The sequence below is a fragment of the Pristiophorus japonicus genome, chromosome 2, assembly GCF_044704955.1.
Source record: "Pristiophorus japonicus isolate sPriJap1 chromosome 2, sPriJap1.hap1, whole genome shotgun sequence".
NCBI lineage: Eukaryota > Metazoa > Chordata > Chondrichthyes > Pristiophoridae > Pristiophorus > Pristiophorus japonicus.
Window position 1 is genome coordinate 240,630,644 of NC_091978.1, and position 22,724 is coordinate 240,653,367.

A 22,724-nucleotide genomic window follows, 5' to 3' on the forward strand; every position below is an offset into this window, starting at 1 on the left:
TTCTGAGCGTACAAAAATCTTCACTTACTCCATTCTAAGTTAATTTGGAGTATGTTTTCACTGCCTAAACTTTCAAAACGGGCATAAGTAGCTGGACACGCCCCCTTTTGGGAAAAAAAAATCTGTTCCAAACTGAAACTGTTCTAACTGACTCGAACTGGAGGAAACTAAATGCCGAGAATTGCAATTTCTAAGATACTCCACTCTAAACCAGTTGCTCCAAAGAAACAGGAGCAACTCAGGCCGAAACTTGGCCCCATTGTGCTTGTGTGGGTAACTCATGCCCAAAATTTTGCAATATTTTAGGCCATGTATTTGAGTTGTGCCCATGGCTCTGGATACCAATTTGAAGGATATTCCAGGCTTGAATTTACACTGTCAAAATTAGTGCCCATGCAAAGCATATATTGTGTTCACAGACGTTAAAGTTACAGTGTAACTTAATGAGTTAAATGAGTCGTTTTTATGTTTACAATTGATGTTTCTGTTGACCTCCTGCTGTCTGGTACTGTAGCCTTCATATAAGTTGCATTTTTTGGTTTGGGAAGTGTGCTTGTATCTAGTGTGGATTTAGCTGCAAGTTTTAAATGATTGGTGTCAAAGCTTCAGGTGTTCTCCTAGCATGAGGGAGGTGATACATGGAAGCTTATCAGGGAGAATCAAAATGAGTGAGAATATCCTGAAGGAGCAATAACAGTGTTGCAAGCTATATTCTTTGGGTAGGAACCGAACCTTGAAAATCACTTTAACTGAGCTTTCTTGCAACCTGTATAATTTTATTGAACTTTCACTTCTAAGAAATACAGTGTAGAACTCCAATTATTTTCCTTTTCCACAGGAATCCTGCTGCCACCGTTCATTTGAGTAGGCATTAATATTATCCATCACACAAAGATGATGTGTATAGAAGATAGTTGTACAGATGATCGAAAAGAATAAACGACTCATAATTCTGAACCTATTGCTCTATTTCCTTCTCTCGTATGTGACCTCTTGTACGCTTAGCATGCTGTAGGTTTAGCACCCCTACTCTGGTTGCTTCTATGGGTTTTTCATGGAGAGGAGTGAGCACAAACACCTGTCAAACACTCATAAATTATTTAGGTGCAGTAATTGTATTCTACCACTTGAGGGAACTCTGAATATTTACATAATTTTACTCAAAATATTGGACAGTTGCAATACAGCATTAAAGGAGCTGTCAAGTCTTCGACATGTTGTTTTTCTGTTTTTCCCCCAAATTCCTGACATGAGTTAATCTTGGTTTCTTAGTACACTTACTTTAAACAAGGTTAACACTGTGCAAGACAACTGACGTTCACTCTATAGTGCATAGTTATGTACATTTCAGTGTTTTTTCCCCTCTAAATCTACTGAGAGGACTTTTAGATGATGGGAATAATGCACTTTGAGATTAGTTTCTGGTCAGTTAACTTTGTGCAGTACAGAATTAATGGAGTTGTTTTTGTTCCAGTGTAAGCTCTAAAGGAGGTGCCTAGAAATGTGGGCTAATTACTCACAAATTTATATATGTTTTTAGAATGCTTTATATTTAATCTCCATAATAGAGCTTGTCCCACTTCACCATTGCCCTATTGCCGCAAGTTGGAAGAAGGTTGGAGTAGCTTCCTTTATTGCATCTGCCATTGTACCTCATCCTGCCATGGAAATGAGATCAGGCAGACAACAACAACTTGTATTTATATGGTGCCTTTAACATAGTAAAACATCCCAAGGTGCTTCACAGGAGTATTATAAGACAAAAAAATTTGATGCTGAGCCATATAAGAAGCATTTCGGACAGATGACCAAAAGCTTGGTCAAAGAGGTAGGTTTTAACGAGCATCTTAAAGGTGGAGACTTTTAGGCAGGGAATTCGAGAGCTTGGGGTCTAGGCACTAGATGGCATGACCTCCAATGGTTGTGCAATTATAGAAACATAGAAAATAGGTGCAGGAGTAGGCCATTCGGCCCTTCAAGCCTGCACCGCCATTCAATGAGTTCATGGCTGAACATGCAACTTCAGTACCCCATTCCTGCTTTTTCGCCATACTCCTTGATCCCCCTAGTAGTAAGGATTACATCTAACTCCTTTTTGAATATATTTAGTGAATTGGCCTCAACAACTTTCTGTGGTGGAGAATTCCACAGGTTCACCACTCTCTGGGTGAAGAAGTTTCTCCTCATCTCGGTCCTAAATGGCTTACCCCTTATCCTTAGACTGTTATCCCTGCTTCTGGACTTCCCCAACATTGGGAACATTCTTCCTGCATCTAACCTGTCTAAACTCGGGATGTTCAGGTTAGAATTACAGGAGCGCAAATATCTCGGCGGGGGGCGTTGTGGGACTAGATGAGATTAGAGATAGGGAGCAGTGAGTTTATGGCCTTTAAAACAAGGATGAGAATTTTAAAATTGAGGCATTGCTTAACTGGGAGCCAATGTAGGTCAGTGAGCACAGGGTGAACGGGACTTGGTGTGAGTTAGGACACGGGCAGCCGAGTTTTGGATGACAAGTTTATGTAAGGGAGAACGTGGGAGGCCAGCCAGGAGTGTGTTGGATAGTCAAGTCCAGAGGTAACAAAAGGCATGGATTAGGGTTTCAACACCGGATGAGCGGAGGTAAGGGCAGAGGCAGGCGATGTTAGAGGTGGAAATAGGCGGTCTTAGTTATGCTGTGGCCATGTGGTTGGAAGCTCATTTCCAGGTCAAATATGATACCAAGGTTGCGAACAGTGTGGTTCAGCCTTGAGACAAATATTAGGGAGGGGGATGGAGTTCAGTGGCTAGGGAACAGAATTTGTGGTGGGGACTGAAAACAATGACTTTGGTCTTCCCCAATATTTAATTGGAGAAAATGTTTGCTCATCCAGAACTGGATGTCTGATAAGCAGTCTGACAATTTGGAGACCATGCAGAGGTCGAGAGAGGTGATGGTGAGGTAGAGCTGGGTGTCATCAGTGTACATGTGAAAACTGACGCTGTATTTTCGGATGATGTCGCCAATGGGCAGCATGTAGATGAGAAATAGGAGGGACCAAGGATTGATGGTTAGGAGACACCAGAGGTAACGATGCAGGAGCAGGAAGAGAAGCCGTTGCAGGTGATTCTCTGGCTACGATTAGATAAGAATATGTAGCTTCTGTCTTCAGGCCGTCTGATTCAAAATGATGGCACTGGATAGATTTTTTTTAATTGTTCTCCGGATGTGGGCGACAGTGAGGATGAATTTATTGCTCATCATTTTTTTGCATGAGAAGGTGACGGTGGACATCCTTATTGAATTGCTCCAATTCATGTGGTGACAGTACTTCCACAATGTTGCTAGGTAAGGAAATCCAGGATTTTGACCCAGTGATGATGAAGGGTAGCAAGAGTGCTATGGCACTTGCAATTCACTTTATTTTTGAGGGTGTACTGATGGTTGAATTGTAGTACAGGTTGAACCTCCCTTATCCGGAACTCACTTATCCAGAACCATTCCCGGCCATTGGTGGCACATGCGCAGAACTCCGAAATTAACAAATTGAAGTCCATCCTCGCTGCCGACCTCCGCAATCGTTGGCCTGACCCCGCGATCCACCAAACCCCTCCCCCCCCCCCCCCATGATCTCTCTGCCGCATTCCTAGCCCCAAGCCAGCCAGCCTCGATATCCTCTTGCTCAGTACCTGTACCATCCAATTTAACGTGACCACCCCTCATCCAGAAAAATCCCTTATCCAGAACAGGCCAGGTTCCGAGGGTTCGGATAAGGGAGGTTCAACCTGTATCAGAAGTTGTAAAGTTTGTAAAACCTATAGCTTCGCTAAATTTACTGTGACTGTAATCCTTTTCTATGTTAAATGAAGATTCTTCCACTTCTGTTCATTCCAATCTGTCATTCCCTTTCCACTGATTTTTTTTGTGAAAAAAAGTTATCTTCCTCAAACTTGTACGCATTGCCTTTGTATGTCTTTGTCTGAATTGCTGTAGAGTAAATACGGTAATGCTTTCTCTCTCCCTTCTTCCCCTCCACCCCCCCCGCCTCCCCCTCACCTCCCAGATTTGCATTAGTGCAGAAGCACACAGTGGAATTCAACCAATTGGCAATGGCCAATTCAGATGGATCTGAAGCCATGCTAAATCGAGTCATGACAAAAGATAATATTGGGGTAGCAGTGCTCTTGGAGGTCCACAAGGATCTTTTTGGAGGTACATGTTTGTATTCTTAAAACTACAAGTGAAAGCCAAATGAATTGACCTTACTTTTGGTAACATGTGATGTTTTGGCCAACTGGTCAAATGTTTCCTTTCAAGGGAAGATTTAAAATGTCTGGTTGGCATTATTTCTTGAAAAGTAAAATACTTTTGCTATCCTGCTGATTTTGTAAGTGAAATGTTATGTTCAACTTTTATTTTGCCTTCCTACTTATTTGAAGAGCTTTTATTGAACTTCTGTATGCTGAATATAAAATCCAAGCTATGTACTTGCATTTCTTTCCATCTTTTTGGGCTTTCTCCAATCCATGCCCCATTTTTTTGGTCAAAGGTTGGCCTCTGTTAATGTTGCTCTTCAGAAAATTGGCTCGGTGAGCCATGGTGATTTACTTTTATACTTTAATTATTTTTCTAATGGAATATGCTTCTCCTTGATGGTTATCATTGTTTTCACCTCCATTCCAGACAACAAAAGTATTTGTAATAATCATATCAATATACTCAAAGAATAATGCAAGTGAAACAATATTTGGGATTCTGTACATTTTATTTATTGCTATTTTTGAAACTTCACAATGAATATTTACTGAAGGGTGCAGTTGCAGATGCTTCATGACCTATTCCAAATGAAAAATAGGGTTATTCTAACGAGCTGGTCATTCAGTTTTTTCCCTCCATAAAACAGAAAACTGAGTGTATGTGGATGTTTTCAGATTGTACAAGATTATTATCTCATTTGCATTTGAGGGATAGACCAGAAGTGGGGTACATGGCTATGAGATGCTTTTGTATCTACAAGGGATGCCTTTCACTCTTTATAATTAGGGTAGACCTATATTAATGCCCACCAGGGCAAATTGGCAGTGTCCTCTGCTAAGCAACTATCCCAAGGGCAGCTCAATAAACTGTAAAATATACCAGTTAAAACTGCACTGTTACGTTGGACCTTAAGCTGCCAAGTAGGGCTGGTATATGTATAATATAACCTCTGGGTCCAAGACTGACATTTGTTTTGAGCATTATTATTAATTTAGGTGTATTTTATTCGTGATTCGAATGAAGACAGTATAGCTAAATTTTCATAAAGTGAGTGTAATTGACCCGAAAAAGAGATTGAGATCTGTAATGCTCGATCAAGGGCATTTCTGCTGTAGGTTTCAGTGGGTGCTGGAAACTTCCACCTGAAGCAGCCAGGGGTTTAATTTGAATGTTATTGCTGTTCTGATGACATCACTTTGAAATCCATGTAATTTCCTCATCTACCCAGCTATACATGGAAGTTAATTTAAAGAGTTCTAAGAAAATCTTCTGCACAATTTTCAGTCCATTTGTCAACCGTTTTTCTTAGTTCTTTGTTGCTGCTGTCACTTTGACATTCAGAAGTCATTGTGGTAAAACCGGTTTCCCCCTCCCCCCTCCTCCCCCCTCCCCCTTCTCCTCCCCCTTCCCCCCCCTTCTCCTCCCCCTCCCCCTTCCCCTCCTCCCCCCCCCCCCCGGCTGAGTACTGTATACAATGAGTAAGTGTGACCTTAGCTCCTTTATTTAAACTCCAGAGTGTTACAGCATGGGAGGCCTGCTTATATACAGTGCTGCCAAGGGATGTTGGGATCCCTTGTGACTCCCAACAAGTAGGCCCTCTGGTGGTGGTATGATACAGGTTGTCAAGGGTTACATACATAACATCACACCCTCCCAAAGTTAATAGTACACTTATTTACAGGGTGAGACGATCTGGGGCTTTTCGCTCCCTTGTCGATCGTCTCGGTACAAATGCAGGTGTGGGTGCGTTGGTTGGTTCTTCGCTGGGCAGCTGACCTTGCCGGGCTGCTGGGGGATGGTGAGTTCAGCTTCGTGGTCAACCGTGATGTCGGTTGCCACGTGTGTGTGTGTGTGTGTGTGTGTTGGAGGGTTGAAGTTGGTGGTGTCTTCTTCAGGTTGCTCGTGGCTGTTTGTGAATCGCAATTTGCTTTGTTCCAAATGCTTTCTGCACGTTAGTCCATTGGCCAGTTTGACCTGAAACACCCTACTCCCTTATTTGGCTATGATTGCGCCAGCAAGCCATTTGGGACTATGTTCATAGTTGAGTTCTGTCACGCGATCATGGTACATGCTTTGTTGATGCCGTCTGCCGCCTGCCCTGGACGTGATCATGAAGATCAGGGTGGACAAGAGAGAGCCTTGTTTTGAGCTCCCTTTTCATGAGCAGCTCGGCTGGGGGAACCCCAGTGAGCGAGTGCGGTCTGGTGCGGTAGCTGAGCAAGTCGCAGGACGCGGGACGGGGGTTTTGCAGGGAGCCTTCCAACACACGTTTTCAAGCTTTGCTTGATGGTATGGACTGTCCGTTCTGCCTGGCCGTTGGATGCGGGCTTGAACAGGGAAGATGTGAATTGCCTGCTCCCATTGCGGCTTATGAATTCCTTGAATTCAGCACTGGTGAAGTACGGCCCATTGTCGCTGACAAAGACATCAGGCAGGCCGTGCATGGCAAACATGGCTCGTAGGCTTTCGATGGTGGCAGTGGACGTGCTTGCAGACATTATTACACATTCAGTCCATTTTGAATAAGCATCCACAACAACCAAAAACATTTTGCCTAGAAATGGGCCAGCAAAGTCAACGTGGATCCGAGACCACGGTTTGGAGGGCCATGACCACAAACGTAGCGGTGCCTCTCTGGGTGCATTGCTCAGTTGAGAGCAAGTGTTGCATTGGCGCACGCATGACTCCAAATCTGAGTCGATGCCGGGCCATCACCCATAGGATCTGGCTATAGCTTTCATCATTATTATGCCTGTGTGGGTACTGTGTAGGTCACGTATGAATGTTTCCCTGCCTTTCTTAGACAAAACCACGCGATTACCCCACAAAAGACAGTCCACCTGTGTGGACATTTTGTCATTGCGCTGCTGGAACGGCTTGATCTCTTCATGCATCTCCGCTGGGACGCTGGACCAGCTCCCATGAAGGACACAATTTTTTTTTTACCAGGGACAGTAAAAGGTCCTGGCTGGTCCAGGTCCTGATCTGGCGGGCCGCAACGGGTGACTTTTCGCTTTCGAATGCATCCATCACCAGGAGCAAGTCTGCAGGCTGTGCCATTTCCACCCCGGTGGTGGGCAATGGTAGCCGACTGAGAGCATCAGTGCAGTTCTCTGTGCTCATCTGTGACGGATTACATAGTTGTATGCAGACAGCGTGAGCACCCATCTTTGGATGCGGGCAGAGGCATCTCTGAGAATAGAAATATGAGCGGCTTATGGTCAGTTTCTAGCTAAAACTTGAGACCAAACGGATACTGGTGCATTTTTTTCAACCCGTAAACTCATGCCAGAGCTTCTTTTTCAATCATGCTATAAGCCCTTTTAGCCTTGGACAAACTCCTGGACGCATAGGCGACCTGTTGCAATGTTCCTGATTCGTTAGCCTGTTGCAACACATACCTGACCCCGTATGACAATGCATCGCAAGCTAGCACTAATCGTTTACGTGGGTTATACAGAACAAGCAGTTTGTTGGAACAGAACAGATTTCTGGCTTTCTCAAAAGCAGCCTCTTGTGATTTCCTCCATACCCAGTCTCCCTTGCGCGGTAGCACATGTAGGGGTTCTAGCAAGGTGCTTAATCCGGGTAGGAAATTACCAAAATAGTTGAGTCCCAGGAACGACCGCAGCTCTGTCATGTTCTGTGGTCTCGACGCGTTCTTGATGGCCTCCGTCTTGGCGTCAGTGGGTCTGATGCCGCCTGCCGCGATTCATCTCCCGAAGAATGCGACCTCTGGCGCCAGGAAAACACACTTCGAGAGTTTCAACCTGAGTCCCACGCGATCTAACCGACTTAGAACCTCTTCCAGGTTCTGCATGTGTTTGATGGTGTCCTGACCTGAAACCAGTATATCGTCCTGGAAAACCACGGTGCGCGAAACCGACTTTAGCAGGCTCTCCATGTTCCGTCTGAAAATTGCCGCGGCCGATCGAATCCCAAACGGGCATCTATTGTAGATGAACAGACCTTTGTGCGTGTTGATGCAGGTGAGGCCTTTCAAAGATTCCTCCAGCTCCTGCGTCATGTAGGCCGAGGTCAGGTCCAACTTAGTGAACGCCTTTCCTCCAGCCAGGGTCGCAAATTGGTCGTCTGCCTTGGGTAGCAGGTACTGGTCCTGTAGCAAAAAACGATTAATTGTTACTTTATAGAACCCACAAATTCTGACCGTGCCGTCACCTTTGAGAACCGAAACAATCGGACTGGCCCACTCGTTGAACTCCACCGGTGCAATGATGCCTTCTCGCTGCAGCCTGTCCAGCTCAATTTCCATTTTCTCACGCATCATATATGGCACCACCCGTGCCTTGTGGTAATTGGGCTGTGTACCGGGAACCAAGTGGATCTGCACCTTCGCCCCTGAGAAACTTCCAATGCCTGGCTCAAATAACGACGGGAACTTGCTCAGAACCTGGGCACATGAGGCGTTGTCGACAGACGAAAACGCTCGGATGTCGTCCCAGTTCCAGCGGATTTTTCCCAGCCAGCTTCTGCCGAACAGTGTGGGGCCATCTCCTGGTACAATCCATAGTGGGAGTTCGTGCTCCATCATAGGAGACTTTTACTTCTGCACCGCCAATAACAGGGATCCGCTCTTTGGTGCAAGTTCCTAGCTTGGTATGAATGGGGCTAAGCTTGGGCCTGTGTGCCTTGTTGTGCTACAGCCTGTCGAAGGCCTTTTTGCTCATGATAGACTGACTCACACCCATGTCCAATTCCATGGATACTGGAATTCCGTTCAGTTCAACTTTTAACATGATCGGTGGACATTTCGTTGTGAAGGTGTGTACCCCATACACTTCTGCCTCCTTGGTTCGAATCTCTAGTTCAGCCTAATCCATCATGGATCGATCTTCCTCTGCAACGTGGTGGTTTGCAGGGTCTGCAGATCGTCTGCACATTCGCTGGAGGTGTCCCATTGTTCCACAGCCTTTGCAAGCATAGTGTTTGAAGCGGCATTGATGGGCTCGATGATCACCTCCTCAGCGCTAACAAGGTGTTAACTGCCTCGCATTAACGATTGATGGTGGAATCTGGGTCATCTGAAGTTGTGCAGCTGCCGGCGAGTACGTTCTGCCATATGCATTCCTGCCTGAAAACGACGTTACTTTGTGCACAGTACAAGCCGAAAGCTCTTTATGCTGCGAAATTTGTTTGGTGTTATCGCTGGTGGACATAAATGTCTGGGCTATCATTATGGCTTTGCTCAGATTCGGTGTTTCAACAGTCAATAGTTTGCAAAGGATAACCTCATGGCCAATGCTAAGCACAAAAAAGTCTCTTAGCATTTGCTCAAGGAATCCATCGAATTCGCAATGTCCTGCAAGGCGCCTTAGTTCGACGATGTAGCTCGCCACTTCCTGGCCTTCAGACCGTTGACATGTGTAGAACCGATACCTTGCCATCAAAATGCTTTCCTTCGGATTTAGGTGCTCCCGGACCAGCATACACAGTTCTTCATACGATTTGGTGGTTGGTTTCACCGGAACTCGAAGATTCTTCATGAGGCCATAGGTTGTTGCTCCACAGACGGTAAGGAGGATCGCCCTTCGTTTGGCAGCGTTCTCATCCCCTTTTAGCTCGTTGGCCACGAAGTATTGGGTCGAGTTGCTCCATGAAGGTTTCCCAATTGTCCCCTTCTGAGAATTTCTCCAGAATGCCAACAGTTCTTTGCATTTTCACGTGGTTGTTCGTTATCTTGTCGCCAATTGTTACGCTCATAATACTGATGCAACTGAGTACTGTATACAATGAGTAAGTGTGACCTTAGCTCCTTTTATTTAAACTCCAGAATGTTGGTACAGCATGGGAGGCCTGCTTCTATACAGTGCTCCCAAGGGATGCTGGGATCCCTTGGGACTCCAACAGGTAGGCCCTCTGGTAGTGGTACGACACAGGTTTCCAAGGGTTACATAGATAACATAGAGAGATTAATGGCAGGTCAGCCTGTATCAGAAGCATTTGATGACCCTCTGCTAATGCCGTCATGACCACATTTACAAACCCAGACACGCACATAACTGGGCAACTACTCCGTCACTTTACAGTTTACAGTTTCCTGGCCCCAACTGTGTCCTTTTCACAATGGAGGCCAATCCCTCTACACTTCCATCCCTCACCAGGATGGCCTGAGGGCGCTCCGCTTCTTCCTCGAGTAGAGGCCCAACCAGTTTCCATCCAGCTGGCTGAACTTGTTCTCACATTGAACCAACTTCTCCTTTAACTCCACTCACTTTCTCCCAGTTAAAGGTGTTGCTATAGGAACCCACATGGGTCCTATCTATACCTGCCTTTTCGTGGGATATGTGGAACATTCTTTGTTCCAGTCCTACTCTGGTCCCCTCCCTCGCAGCTTTTATCCGGTACATTGATGACTGTATCGGTGCCATTTCCTGTTCTCGCCCTGAACTAGAAAATTTCATTCACTTTGTATCCAATTTCCACCCTTCCCTCACCACCTTCACATGGTCCATCTCTGACTCTTCCCTTTCCTTTCTCGCCTTCTCTGTCTCTCCATCTCTGGGGATAGGCTTTTGACCAGTATCCACTATAAGTCCACTGACTTCCACAGCTACCTGGACTACACTTCCTCCAACCCCACATTCTGTAAGGACTCCATTCCATTCTCCCACTGTCTCCGACTCCATCACATCTGCTCCTGACGATGCCACCTTTCACACATGCCTCTGCGTGCCTTCCTTTTTCCTCAACCGAGGATTCCCCTCTGCCATGGTTAACGTGGCCCTCGACCGTGTCCGTTCCATTTCCCACACCTCTGCTCTCTCCCCTTCCCCTCCATTCCAGAACCACGACGGGGTTCCCCTTGTCCTCACCCTTCACCCCACTAGCCTACATGTTCAACGGATCATCCTCCGCCACCTCCAGCGTGATCCCACACCAATCACATGTTCTCCTCCCCTCTCAGCATTCCGAAGGGAATGCTCTGTCCACGGCACCCTGGTCCATTCCGCAGTCACCCCCAGCAACCCCTCCCCTTCCCATGGCACCTTTCCATGCAAGCACAGGAGATGCAACACCTGCCCTTTTACTTCATCCCTTCCCACTATCCAGGGCCCCAAATACTCCTTCCAGGTGAAACAGCGATTTACTTATTGTACTTTCAATTTTGTGTACTGTATTGACTGCTCACGATGTGGTCTCTACATTGGGGAGACGAAGTGTAGATTGGGTGACCGCTTCACGGAACACCTCCTTTCAGTTCGCAAGTGTGATCCTGAGCTTCCGGTCACCTGTCACTTTAATTCTCCACTCCACTCCCACTCTGACCTCTCTGTCCTCGGCCTCCTACACTGTTCAATGAAGCTCAATGCATACTCGAGGAACAGCACCTCATCTTTCGCTTAGGCACTTTACAGCCTTCTGGACTCAACATCGAGTGCAACAATTTCAGAGCGTAACCACTGCCAATCTTTGGCCCCCCCCCCACCCCGAGCCCATGTTTTTTTTTCTCCTTGTCTCCAACGGCAGCTAGTCATTATTCTGCCATTCACATCCTATCGCGACTAATCCTTTTCTAACTCCAGCCATTACCACTTCAATTCGGTCCATCATCCCTTTTGTGTCTCCAATCTCTTCTGCCTTCCACCCGATCACAAACCTTCCCTTTTGTTCTTCTCCTCCCCCTTTCAGTGCTTCTTTAGAATGTGTTTTTTCCAAACACGAGCCAGTTCTGACGAAGGCTTGTTGCCCCAGACCATTAACTCTGATTTTCCCTCCACAGATGCTGCCTGACCTGCTGAGATTTCCAGCATTTTCTGGTTTTATTTCAGATTCCAGCATCTGCAGTATTTTGCTTTTGAACTACTTGTGCCGACTGTGATTCATAACCCAGACTGTAAAAGATTTGACACATCCTACCAAATGACCTGCAGCCGAACTTGTTTGCAGCCAGTGGTCGTGAAAGTCACAACAACCAATAACATCTATGCCCTGGAACTGAGTCAGAGGGTTCTGGGTTCAAGTCCCACTCCAGAGACTTGAGCACATAATACAGGCTGACACTCAGTGTAGTACTCAGGAATATTGCACTGTCAGAGGTGCCGTCTTTCGGATGAGACATTGAACTGAGGACACGTGTGTCCTCTCAGCTGAATGTAAAAGATCCCATGCCACCATTCAAAGAAGAGCAGGAATTCTTCTGGTGTCCTGGCTAATATTTTCCTCTACCAACACCTAAAAGAGATGATCTGGTCATTTATTTCATTGCTGTTTGTGGGGCCTTGCTGTGTGCAAATTGGCTGCTATGTTTCCCTCAGTATATGACTACAGGCAATTAAGTAATTTTGAAGAGTAAAGCACTTTGGAGTGTCCTGAGGTTATGAAAGGCACGATATAAATGCAAGTTTGTTCTTTCAATTGCTACATACATTAAAAGCATCATCCCTTTCAGGTGTGAAGACACTTCACGGAACAGAACAGCAGTTAATTCTGGTGGCCAATGCACACATGCACTGGGACCCTGAGTACTGTGATGTGAAGCTCATCCAAACCATGATGATTATTTCTGAACTCAAAGCTATTCTTGAGAAGTCAGCTAGTTCTCTTAGACCAAGTTACCCTTCGACAGATCCTAACTCCATCCCATTGGTGCTGTGTGCAGATCTCAATTCACTCCCGGATTCGGGTAAGATCATCAAGGAATTTTAAAAATAATTCTGTACAAATTTTATTAGGATTTTATGTTAAATGCACTGTTTGTTGCTCATAGTTGAAATATGTATCCTTAACATGATGCAGAAAGTCCAGTTCAATTTAGTACAAGTGAGTTGCATCTAATTGACCGAATGCCTTTATAGGAAAAAATAACGAACTAAAATGGAATTACAGGTGATGTGTTCAATGTACAATATCATGGGATATAATTTTATTTTTTTTAAATACTGCTTTGTGCAGTTCATGTTAAGTTAGAAACATAGAAAATAGGTGCAGGAGTGGGCCATTCAGCCCTTCGAGCCTGCACTGCCATTCAATGAGTTCATGGCTGAACATACAACTTCAGTACCCCATTCCTGCTTTCTCGCCATACCCCTTGATCCTTGATCCCCCGAGTAGTAAGGACTAATCTAACTCCTTTTTGAATATATTTAGTGAATTGGCCTCAACAACTTTCAGTGGTAGAGAATTCCATAGGTTCACCACTCTCTGGGTGAAGAAGTTTCTCCTCATCTCGGTTCTAAATGGCTTACCCCTTATCCTTAAGACTGTGACCCCTGGTTCTGGACTTCCCCAACATTGGGAACATTCTTCCTGCATCTAATCTGTCTAAACCCGTCAGAATTTTAAACGTTTCCATGAGATCCCCTCTCATTCTTCTGAACTCCAGTGAATACAAGCCCAGTTGATCCAGTCTTTCTTGATATGTCAGTTCCGCCATCCCAGGAGTCAGTCTGGTGAACCTTCGCTGCACTCCCTCAATAGCAAGAATGTCCTTCCTCAAGTTAGAAGACCAAAACTGTACACAATACTCCAGGTGTGTCCTCACCAAGGCCCTGTACAACTGTAGCAACACCTCCCTGCCCCTGTACTCAAATCCCCTCGCTATGAAGGCCAACATGCCATTTGCTTTCTTTACCGCCTGCTGTACCTGCATGCCAACCTTCAATGACTGATGTACCATGACACCCAGGTCTCGTTGCACACCCCCTTTTCCTAATCTGTCACCATTCAGATAATAGTCTGTCTCTCTGTTTTTACAACCAAAGTGGATAACCTCACATTTATCCACATTATACTTCATCTGCCATGCATTTGCCCACTCACCTAACCTATCCAAGTCACTCTGCAGCCTCATAGCATTCTCCTCGCAGCTCACACTGCCACCCAACTTAGTGTCATCCGCAAATTTGGAGATACTACATTTAATCCCCTCGTCTGAATCATTAATGTACAATGTAAACCGATGGGGCCCCAGCACAGAACCTTGCGGTACCTCACCAGTCACTGCCTGCTATTCTGAAAAGTACCCATTTACTCCTACTCTTTGCTTCCTGTCTGCCAACCAGTTCTCAATCCACGTCAGCACACGACCCCCATGTGCTTTAACTTTGCACATTAATCTCTTATGTGGGACCTTGTCGAAAGCCTTCTGAAAGTCCAAATACACCACATCAACTGGTTCTCCATTGTCCACTCTACTGGAAACATCCTCAAAAAATTCCAGAAGATTTGTTAAGCATGATTTCCCTTTCACAAATCCATGCTGACTTTGGACCTATCATGTCACTCTTTCCAAATGTGCTGCTATGACATCCTTAATAATTGATTCCATCATTTTACGCACCACCGATGTCAGGCTGACCGGTCTATAATCCCCTGTTTTCTCTCTCCCTCCTTTTTAAAAAAAGTGGGGTTACATTGGCTATCCTCCACTCCATAGGAACTGATCCAGAGTCTATGGAATGTTTGGAAATTACTGTCAATGCATCCGCTATCTCCAAGGCCACCTCCTTAAGTACTCTGGGATGCAGACCATCAGGCCCTGGGGATTTATCGGCCTTCAATCCCATCAATTTCCCCAACACAATTTCCAGACTAATAAGGATTTCCCTCAGTTCCTCCTTCTTACTAGACCCTCTGACCCCTTTTATATCCGGAAGGTTGTTTGTGTCATCCTTAGTGAATACCAAACCAAAGTACTTGTTCAATTGGTCTGCCATTTCTTTGATCCCCGTTATGACTTCCCCTGATTCTGACTGCAGGGGACCTACGTTTGTCTTTACTAACCTTTTTCTCTTTACATATCTATAGAAGCTTTTGCAGTCCATCTTAATGTTCCCTGCAAGCTTCCTCTTGTACTCTATTTTCCCTGCCCTAATCAAACCCTTTGTCCTCCTCTGCTGAGTTCTAAATTTCTCCCAGTCCCCGGGTTCGCTGCTATTTCTGGCCAATTTGTATTCCACTTCCTTGGCTTTAATACTATCCCTGATTTCCCTTGATAGCCACGGTTGAGCCACCTTCCCTTTTTTATTTTTACGCCAGACAGGGATGTACAATTGTTGTTGTTCATCCATGCGGTCTCTAAATGTCTGCCATTGCCCATCCACAGTCAACCCCCTAAGTATCATTTGCCAATCTATCCTAGCCAATTCACGCCTCATACCTTCAAAGTTACCCTTCTTGAAGTTCTGGACCATGGTCTCTGAATTAACTGTTTCATTCTCCATCCTAATGTAGAATTCCACCATATTATGGTCACTCTTCCCCAAGGGGCCTCTCACGAGATTGCTAATTAATCCTCTCTCATTACACAACACCCAGTCTAAGATGGCCTCCCCCCTAGTTGGTTCCTCGACATATTGGTCTCGAAAACCATCCCTTATGCACTCCAGGAAATCCTCCTCCACCGTATTTCTTAAATTCGTCTCGTAGGACCTCATCCCGTTTTTTACCTATATCGTTGGTACCAATGTGCACCACGACAACTGGCTGTTCACCCTCCCTTTTCAGAATGTCCTGCACCCGCTCCGAGACATCCTTGATCCTTGCACCAGGGAGGCGCTATGCCTTACACACAGTTGCTGTGTGTAAGGCATAGCGCAGCACAGAGGCAAGCTGTAAACCAAATTTGACAGTATTTTCAATCTGTCATCTGCACATGTGTGGTAACTAATGAATGATGGTTGTGCAGGTGTTGTGGAATACTTGAGCACTGGAGGCGTTGCACAGAATCACAAAGACTTCAAGGAACTGAGGTACAATGAGTGTTTGACGAACTTCAGCTGTAATGGGAAGAATGGAACTTCTGATGGCAGAATTACTCATGATTTCCAACTCAAGAGTGCTTATGAAAACAACTTGATGCCTTACACAAATTACACTTTTGACTTCAAGGTAAGTGGTGGGCTGCACTGTGGTTTTGGTTATATTCGGCTTGTGGAATCTATTTGCAGATAATGCTGATCTTTTTCACAGTTCATTATTGGCTACAAAGATGATTTCATTGCACTTTTTTGATGTTTCTGATGGGGCTAGTGGTGGTAGTGTGAAATTAAATTCTGCATTCTCAAGGTGTGTGTGAATTTTCAGAGAAAATTATGCGCAAAATGGTATTTCTGAACAATCATTTTCTAGTTTGTTAGCTAAATGATGTGTAAAATGTATCCTCGTTTCAGACCTCAAACAGCTTTCCCATGTATTAAGAGCAGTTGTGGTCTGGGGCATTGCTATAATTATCTTGCTGGTCTTTTGGAAAGGCAAAATTTGGTCAGGCAGATTCAGCATGGATTTATGAAGGGGAAGTCATGTTTGACAAATTTGCTGGAGTTCTTTGAGGATGTAACAAACAGGGTGGATAAAGGGGAACCAGTGGCTGCAATGTATTTGGACTTCCAGAAGGCATTTGACAAGGTGAAACACACAAGGTTACTGCACAAGATAAAAGTTCACGGGATTGGGGGTAATATATTAACATGGATAGAGGATTGGCCAACGAACAGAAAACAGAGAATCGGGATAAATGGTTCATTCTCTGGTTGGCAACCAGTAATTAATGGGGTGCCGCAGGAATCAGTGCTGGAACCCCAACTATTTACAATCTATATTAATCTTGGAAGAAGGGACCGAGTGTAACGTAGCTAAGTTTACTGACGATACAAAGATGGGAGGAAAAGCAATGAGGGAGTTCGTTGTTGAAGAGAGGCAGAGCGGGGAGATCGAGGCGACCTACTTAAGGCCCAGGATTGAGAGGAGGCTCGGGAGTTCGTTGTCGGCGAGAGGCGGAGCGGGGGGATCGAGGTGGCCGACTTAAGGCCCAGCATCGAGGGGAGGCTCGGGAATTCGTTGTCGGCAAGAGGCGTGCTGGTGCAGCTGCAGCAGGGAGAGAAGGAAAAAAAGAAGTAGAAAGAAATCGAAAGGTGACGTCACAGCCAAGGGGGTAAGTGATTGGCTAGTGATTGGTAAGTAGCTTTTCTTTTTTCTCTTTATCAGTAAGTAACATTTAGCATAGTTGTTGCCAATTTAAGTTAATCTAAGGGTTAAGTCATGGCAGGACAGCTCGGACACGTGTTATGCTCCTCCTGTACTATGTGGGAAGTCAGGGACGCTTCCGGTGTCCTTGACGACTCCGTGTGCGGGAAGTGTATCAGCCTCCAGCTCCTGATGGACCGCATTGCGGAACTGGAGCTGCGGGTGGATTCACTCTGGAGCATGCACGATGCTGAGAATGATGTGAATAGCACATTTAGTGAGTTGGTCTTACCGCAGGTAAAGGGTCCACAGCCAGGTAGGGGATGGAAGACCAACAGGAAGAGCAGGGTAAGGAAGGTAGTCCAGGGATCTCCTGCGGTCATCCCCCTGCAAAACAGATACACCACTTTGAGTACTGTTGAGGGGGATGACTAATCAGGGGAGGGCAGCAGCAGCCAAGTTCATGGCACCGTGGCTGACTCTGCTGCACAGGCGGGCAGGAAAAAGAGTGAGAGAGCGATGGTGATAGGGGATTCAATTGTAAGGGGAGTAGATAAGCGTTTCTGCGGCCGCAACCGAGACTCCAGGATGGTATGTTGTCTCCCTGGTGCAAGAGTCAAGGATGTCTCTGAGCGGGTGCAGTACATTCTGAAAAGGGAGGGTGAACAGCCAGTTGTCGTGGTGCATATAGGTACTAACGATATAGGTAAAAAACACGGGATGAGGTCCTACGAGACGAATTTGGGGAGCTAGGAGTTAAATTAAAAAGTAGAACCTCAAAAGTAGTAATCCCGGGATTGCTACCAGTGCCACATGCTAGTCAGAGTAGTAATCGCAGGATAGCTCAGATGAATACGTGGCTTGAGCAGTGGTGCAGCAGGGAGGGATTCAAATTCCTGGGGCATTGGAACTGGTTCTGGGAGAGGTGGGACCAGTACAAACTGGACGGTCTGCACCTGGGCAGGACCGGAACCAATGTCCTAGGGGGAGTGTTTGCTAGTGCTGTTGGGGAGGAGTTAAACTAATATGGCAGGGGGATGGGAACCTATGCAGGGAGACAGAGGGAAATAAAATGGAGTCAGAAGCAAAAGATAGAAAGGAGAATAGTAAAAGTGGAGGGCAGAGAAACCCAAGGCAAAAAACAAAAAGGGCCACATTACAGCAAAATTCTAAAGGGGCAAACCATGTTAAAAAGACAAGCCTTAATGTCTGTGCCTCAATGCGAGGAGTATTCGGAATAAGGTGGACGAATTAACTGCGCAGATAGCATTAACGATGTAATTGGCATCACGGAGACATGGCTCCAGGGTGACCAAGGCTGGGAACTCAACATCCAACGGTATTCAGCATTTAGGAAAGATAGACAGAAAGGAAAAGGAGGCGGGGTGGTGTTGCTGTTTAAAGAGGAAATTAATGCAATAGTAAGGAGGGACATTAGCTTGGATGATGTGGAATCAGTATGGGTAGTGCTGCGAAATTCCAAAGGGCAGAAAACGCTAATGGGAGTTGTGTACAGACCACCAAACAGTAGTAGTGATGTTGGGGACAGCATCAAAGAAGAAATAAGGGATGTGTGCAATAAAGGTACAGCAGTTATCAGGGGCGACTTTAATCTACATGTTGATTGGGCTAACCAAACTGGTAGCAATGCGGTGGAGGAGGATTTTCTGGAGTGTATTAGGGATGGTTTTCTGGACCAGTATGTCGAGGAACTAACAAGAGAGCTGACCATTGTAGACTGGGTGATGTGTAATGAGAAGGGATTAATTAGCAGTCTTGTTGTGCGAGGTCCCTTGGGGAAGAGTGACCATAATATGGTCGAATTCTTTATTAAGATGGAGAGTGACACAGTTAATTCGGAAACTAGGGTCCTGATCTTAAGGAAAGGTAACTTCGACGGTATGAGGCGTGAATTGGCTAAAATAGACTGGCAAAGGATACTTAAAGGTTTGACAGTGGATAAGCAATGGCAAACATTTAAAGATCACATGGTTGAACTTCAGCAATTGTACATCCCTGTCTGGAGTAAAAATAAAACGGGGAAGGTGGCTCAACCATGGCTAACAAGGGACATTAAGGATAGTGTTAAAGCCAAGGAAAAGGCGTGTAATTTGGCTAGAAAAAGCAACAAACCTGAGGACTGGGAGAAATTTAGAATTCAACAGAGGAAGACTAAGGGTTTAATTAAGAGGGGGAAAATTGAGTACAAGAGGAAGCTTGCAGGGAACATAAAAACTGACTGCAAAAGCTTCTGTAAATATGTGAAGAGAAAAAGATTTAGTGAAGACAAACGTAGGTCCCTTGCAGTCGGATTCAGGTGAATTTATAATGTGGAACAAAGAAATGGCAGACCAATTGAACAAATACTTCGGTCTGTCTTCACGAAGGAAGACACAAATAACCTTCCGATTGTACTAGGAGACAGAAGGTCTAGTGAGAAGGAGGAACTGAAGGATATCCTTATTAGGTGGGAAATTGTGTTTGGGAAATTGATGGGATTGAAAGCCGATAAATCCCTGGGGCCTGATAGTCTGCATCCCAGAGTACTTAAGGAAGTAGCCCTAGAAATAGTGGATGCATTGGTGATCATTTTCCAACAGTCTATCGACTCTGGATCAGTTCCCATGGACTGGAGGGTAGCTAATATAACACCACTTTTTAAAAAAGGAGGGAGAGATAAAACGGGTAATTATAGACCGGTTAGCCTGACATCAGTCGTGGGGAAAATGTTAGAATTGATCATTCAGGATGAAATAGCAGTGCATTTGGAAAGCAGTGACAGGATCGGACCGAGCCAGCATGGATTTATGAAAGGGAAATCATGCTTGATGAATCATCTTGAATTTTATGATGACGTAACTAGCAGAGTGGACAAGGGAGAACCAGTGGATGTGGTGTATTTGGACTTTCAAAAGGCTTTTGACAAGGTCCCGCACAAGAGATTGGTGTGCAAAATCAAAGCGCATGGTATTGGGGGTAATGTGCTGACGTGGATAGAGAACTGGTTGGCAGACAGGAAGCAGAGAGTCGGGATAAACGGGCCCTTTTCAGAATGGCAGGCAGTGACTAGTGGAATGCCGCAGGGCTCAGTGCTGGGACCTCAACTCTTTACAATATACATTAACGATTTAGATGAAGGAATTGAGTGTAATATCTCCAAGTTTGCGGATGACACTAAACTGGGTGGCGGTATGAGCTGTGAGGAGGACGCTAAGAGGCTGCAGGGTAACTTGGACAGGTTAGGTAAGTGGGCAAATGCATGGCAGATGCAGTATAATGTGGATAAATGTGAGGTTATCCATTTTGGGGGCACAAACACGAAGACAGAATATTATCTGAATGGCGGCAGATTAGGAAAAGGGGAAGTGCAACGAGACCTGGGTGTCATGGTTCATCAGTCATTGAAAGTTGGCATGCAGGTACAGCAGGCGGTGAAGAAGGTAAATGGTATGTTGGCCTTCATAGCTCTGGGATTTGAGTATAGGAGCAGGGAGGTCTTACTTCAGTTGTACAGGGCCTTAGTGAGGCCTCACCTGGAATATTGTGTTCAGTTTTGGTCTCCTAATCTGAGGAAGGATGTTCTTGCTATTGAGGGAATGCAGCGAAGGTTCACCAGACTGATTCCAGGGATGGCTGGGCTGTCATATGAGGAGAGACTGGATAAACTGGGCCTTTATTCACTGGAGTTTAGAAGGATGAGAGGGGATCTCATAGAAACGTATAAGATTCTGACGTGACTGGACAGGTTAGATGCGGGAAGAATGTTCCCGATGTTGGGGAAGTCCAGAACTAGGGCACAGAGTCTTAAGATAAGGGGTAGGCCATTTAGGACTGAGATGAGGAGAAACTTCTTCACTCAGAGTTGTTAACCTATGGAATTCCCTGCTGCAGAGAGTTGTTGATGCCAGTTCATTGGATATATTCAAGAGGGAGTTAGATATGGCCCTTACAGCTAAGGGGATCAAGGAGTATGGAGAGAAAGGAGGAAAGGGGTTTCTGAGGGAATGATCAGCCATGATATTGAATGGTGGTGCAGGCTCGAAGGGCCGAATGGCCTACTCCTGCACCTATTTTCTATGTTGCTATGCTTCTAGGACACAAACAATCTGCAAAAGGATACAGACAGGCTAAGTGAGTGGGCAAAAATTTGGCAGATGGAGTATAATGTTGGAAAGTGTGAGGTCATGCACTTTGGCAGAAATAAATCAAAGAGCAAGTTATTTAAATGGAGAAAGATTGCAAAGTGCCGCAGTACAGTGCATGAAACACAAAAGGATAGTATGCAGGTATAGCAAATGATCAGGAAGGCCAATGGTATCTTGGATTTTATTGCAAAGGGGATGGAGTATCAAAGCAGGGAAGTCTTACTACAGTTATATAAAGTATTGGTGAGTCCACACCTGAAATACTGCGTGCAGTTTTGGTTTCCATATTTACAAAAGGATATACTTTGGAGGCAGTTCAGAGAAAGTTCACTCGGTTGATTCCAGGGATGAGGGGGTTGACTTAATGAGGAAAGGTTGAGTAGGTTGGGCCTCTACTCATTGGAATTCAGAAGAATGAGAGGTGATCTTGTCGAGACGTATAAGATTATGAGGGGGCTTGACAGGGTGGATGCAGAGAGGATGTTTCCACTTATGGGGGAGACTCGAACTAGAGGGCACAATTTTCGAATAAGGGGCCGCCCATTTAAAACAGAGTTACGGTGAAATTTCTTCTGAGGGTTGTGAATCTGTTGAATTCGCTGGCTCAGGGAGCTGTAATAACTGGGACATTGAATAAATTTAAGACAGGAATAGACTGTTTCTTAATTGATAAGGGGATAAGGGGTTCTGGGAAGCGGGCAGGGAAGTGGAGCTGAGTCCATGATCAGATCAGCCATTATCTTATTGAATGGCGGAGCAGGCTCGAGGGGCCTTATGGCCTACTCCTGTTCCTATTTCTTATGTTCTTGTGTAATATCATTTTGGTGCTAATCAGTTGAGAAAACTTTTATTAGAATAATATTTGTTTGACTTGATGACATTTAGGTCCATTAGTACTAACTAATCATTTCAGATATTTTGTTTTTGTTTTTAGTTTAGTTTTCTCCCAGTTGAGATATTTCCTGTAGCATGTGCAATTTCCTAGTTGAGGAGTCGGGCAGTTTGCCTGCCTAGCAACTTCGCAAATACTACTCTAAAGCGAGCCTGTCCTGATGTAGCACCCCTGCCCTGCACCTCTCATTTCTAGAGGGACTGTTCTGTAATATTCTTGCACACTCATCCATTATCTATCACTCCCACATCTGGCTGCCCTTCCCATTCTCCCCACCAGCATTTTTGCATGCAACTATTATCATGCAACACCTGTCTACTTGCCTCTTCCCAAAGCATTGTCCAGGGCCTAAACTGTTCCTTCCATGTGAGACAATAACTTGCACATGTTTCCTTCTACCCAATCTATTGTACTCATTGTTCAGTGTGATGGTCTCCATTTTGGGAACCTCCTATGCTGAATAGCTCTGCTGTGTCTCAAGCATCATCCTGACCTACCTGTGGCTCACCACTATATCTTTCCCCAA

At 45.3% G+C, this 22,724-nt stretch overlaps 1 protein-coding gene across 6 annotated transcripts in view; it reads left to right on the forward strand.

The window, feature by feature from the left end:
- The window catches only part of cnot6l (CCR4-NOT transcription complex, subunit 6-like), a 122,692-nt gene that overhangs the window by 85,751 nt on the left and 14,217 nt on the right, over positions 1 to 22,724 (forward strand). For all 6 annotated transcript variants that reach the window (XR_011589900.1, XR_011589901.1, XM_070871096.1 and 3 more), the window contains 3 exons: positions 4,044 to 4,192; positions 12,648 to 12,881; positions 15,885 to 16,087. Coding sequence is in view for 4 of the 6 variants with exons in the window: in XM_070871096.1 (XP_070727197.1) it covers positions 4,044 to 4,192; positions 12,648 to 12,881; positions 15,885 to 16,087 (586 nt within the window). In the remaining 2 variants the exon portion in view is untranslated. The remainder of the gene's footprint in view (positions 1 to 4,043; positions 4,193 to 12,647; positions 12,882 to 15,884; positions 16,088 to 22,724) is intronic.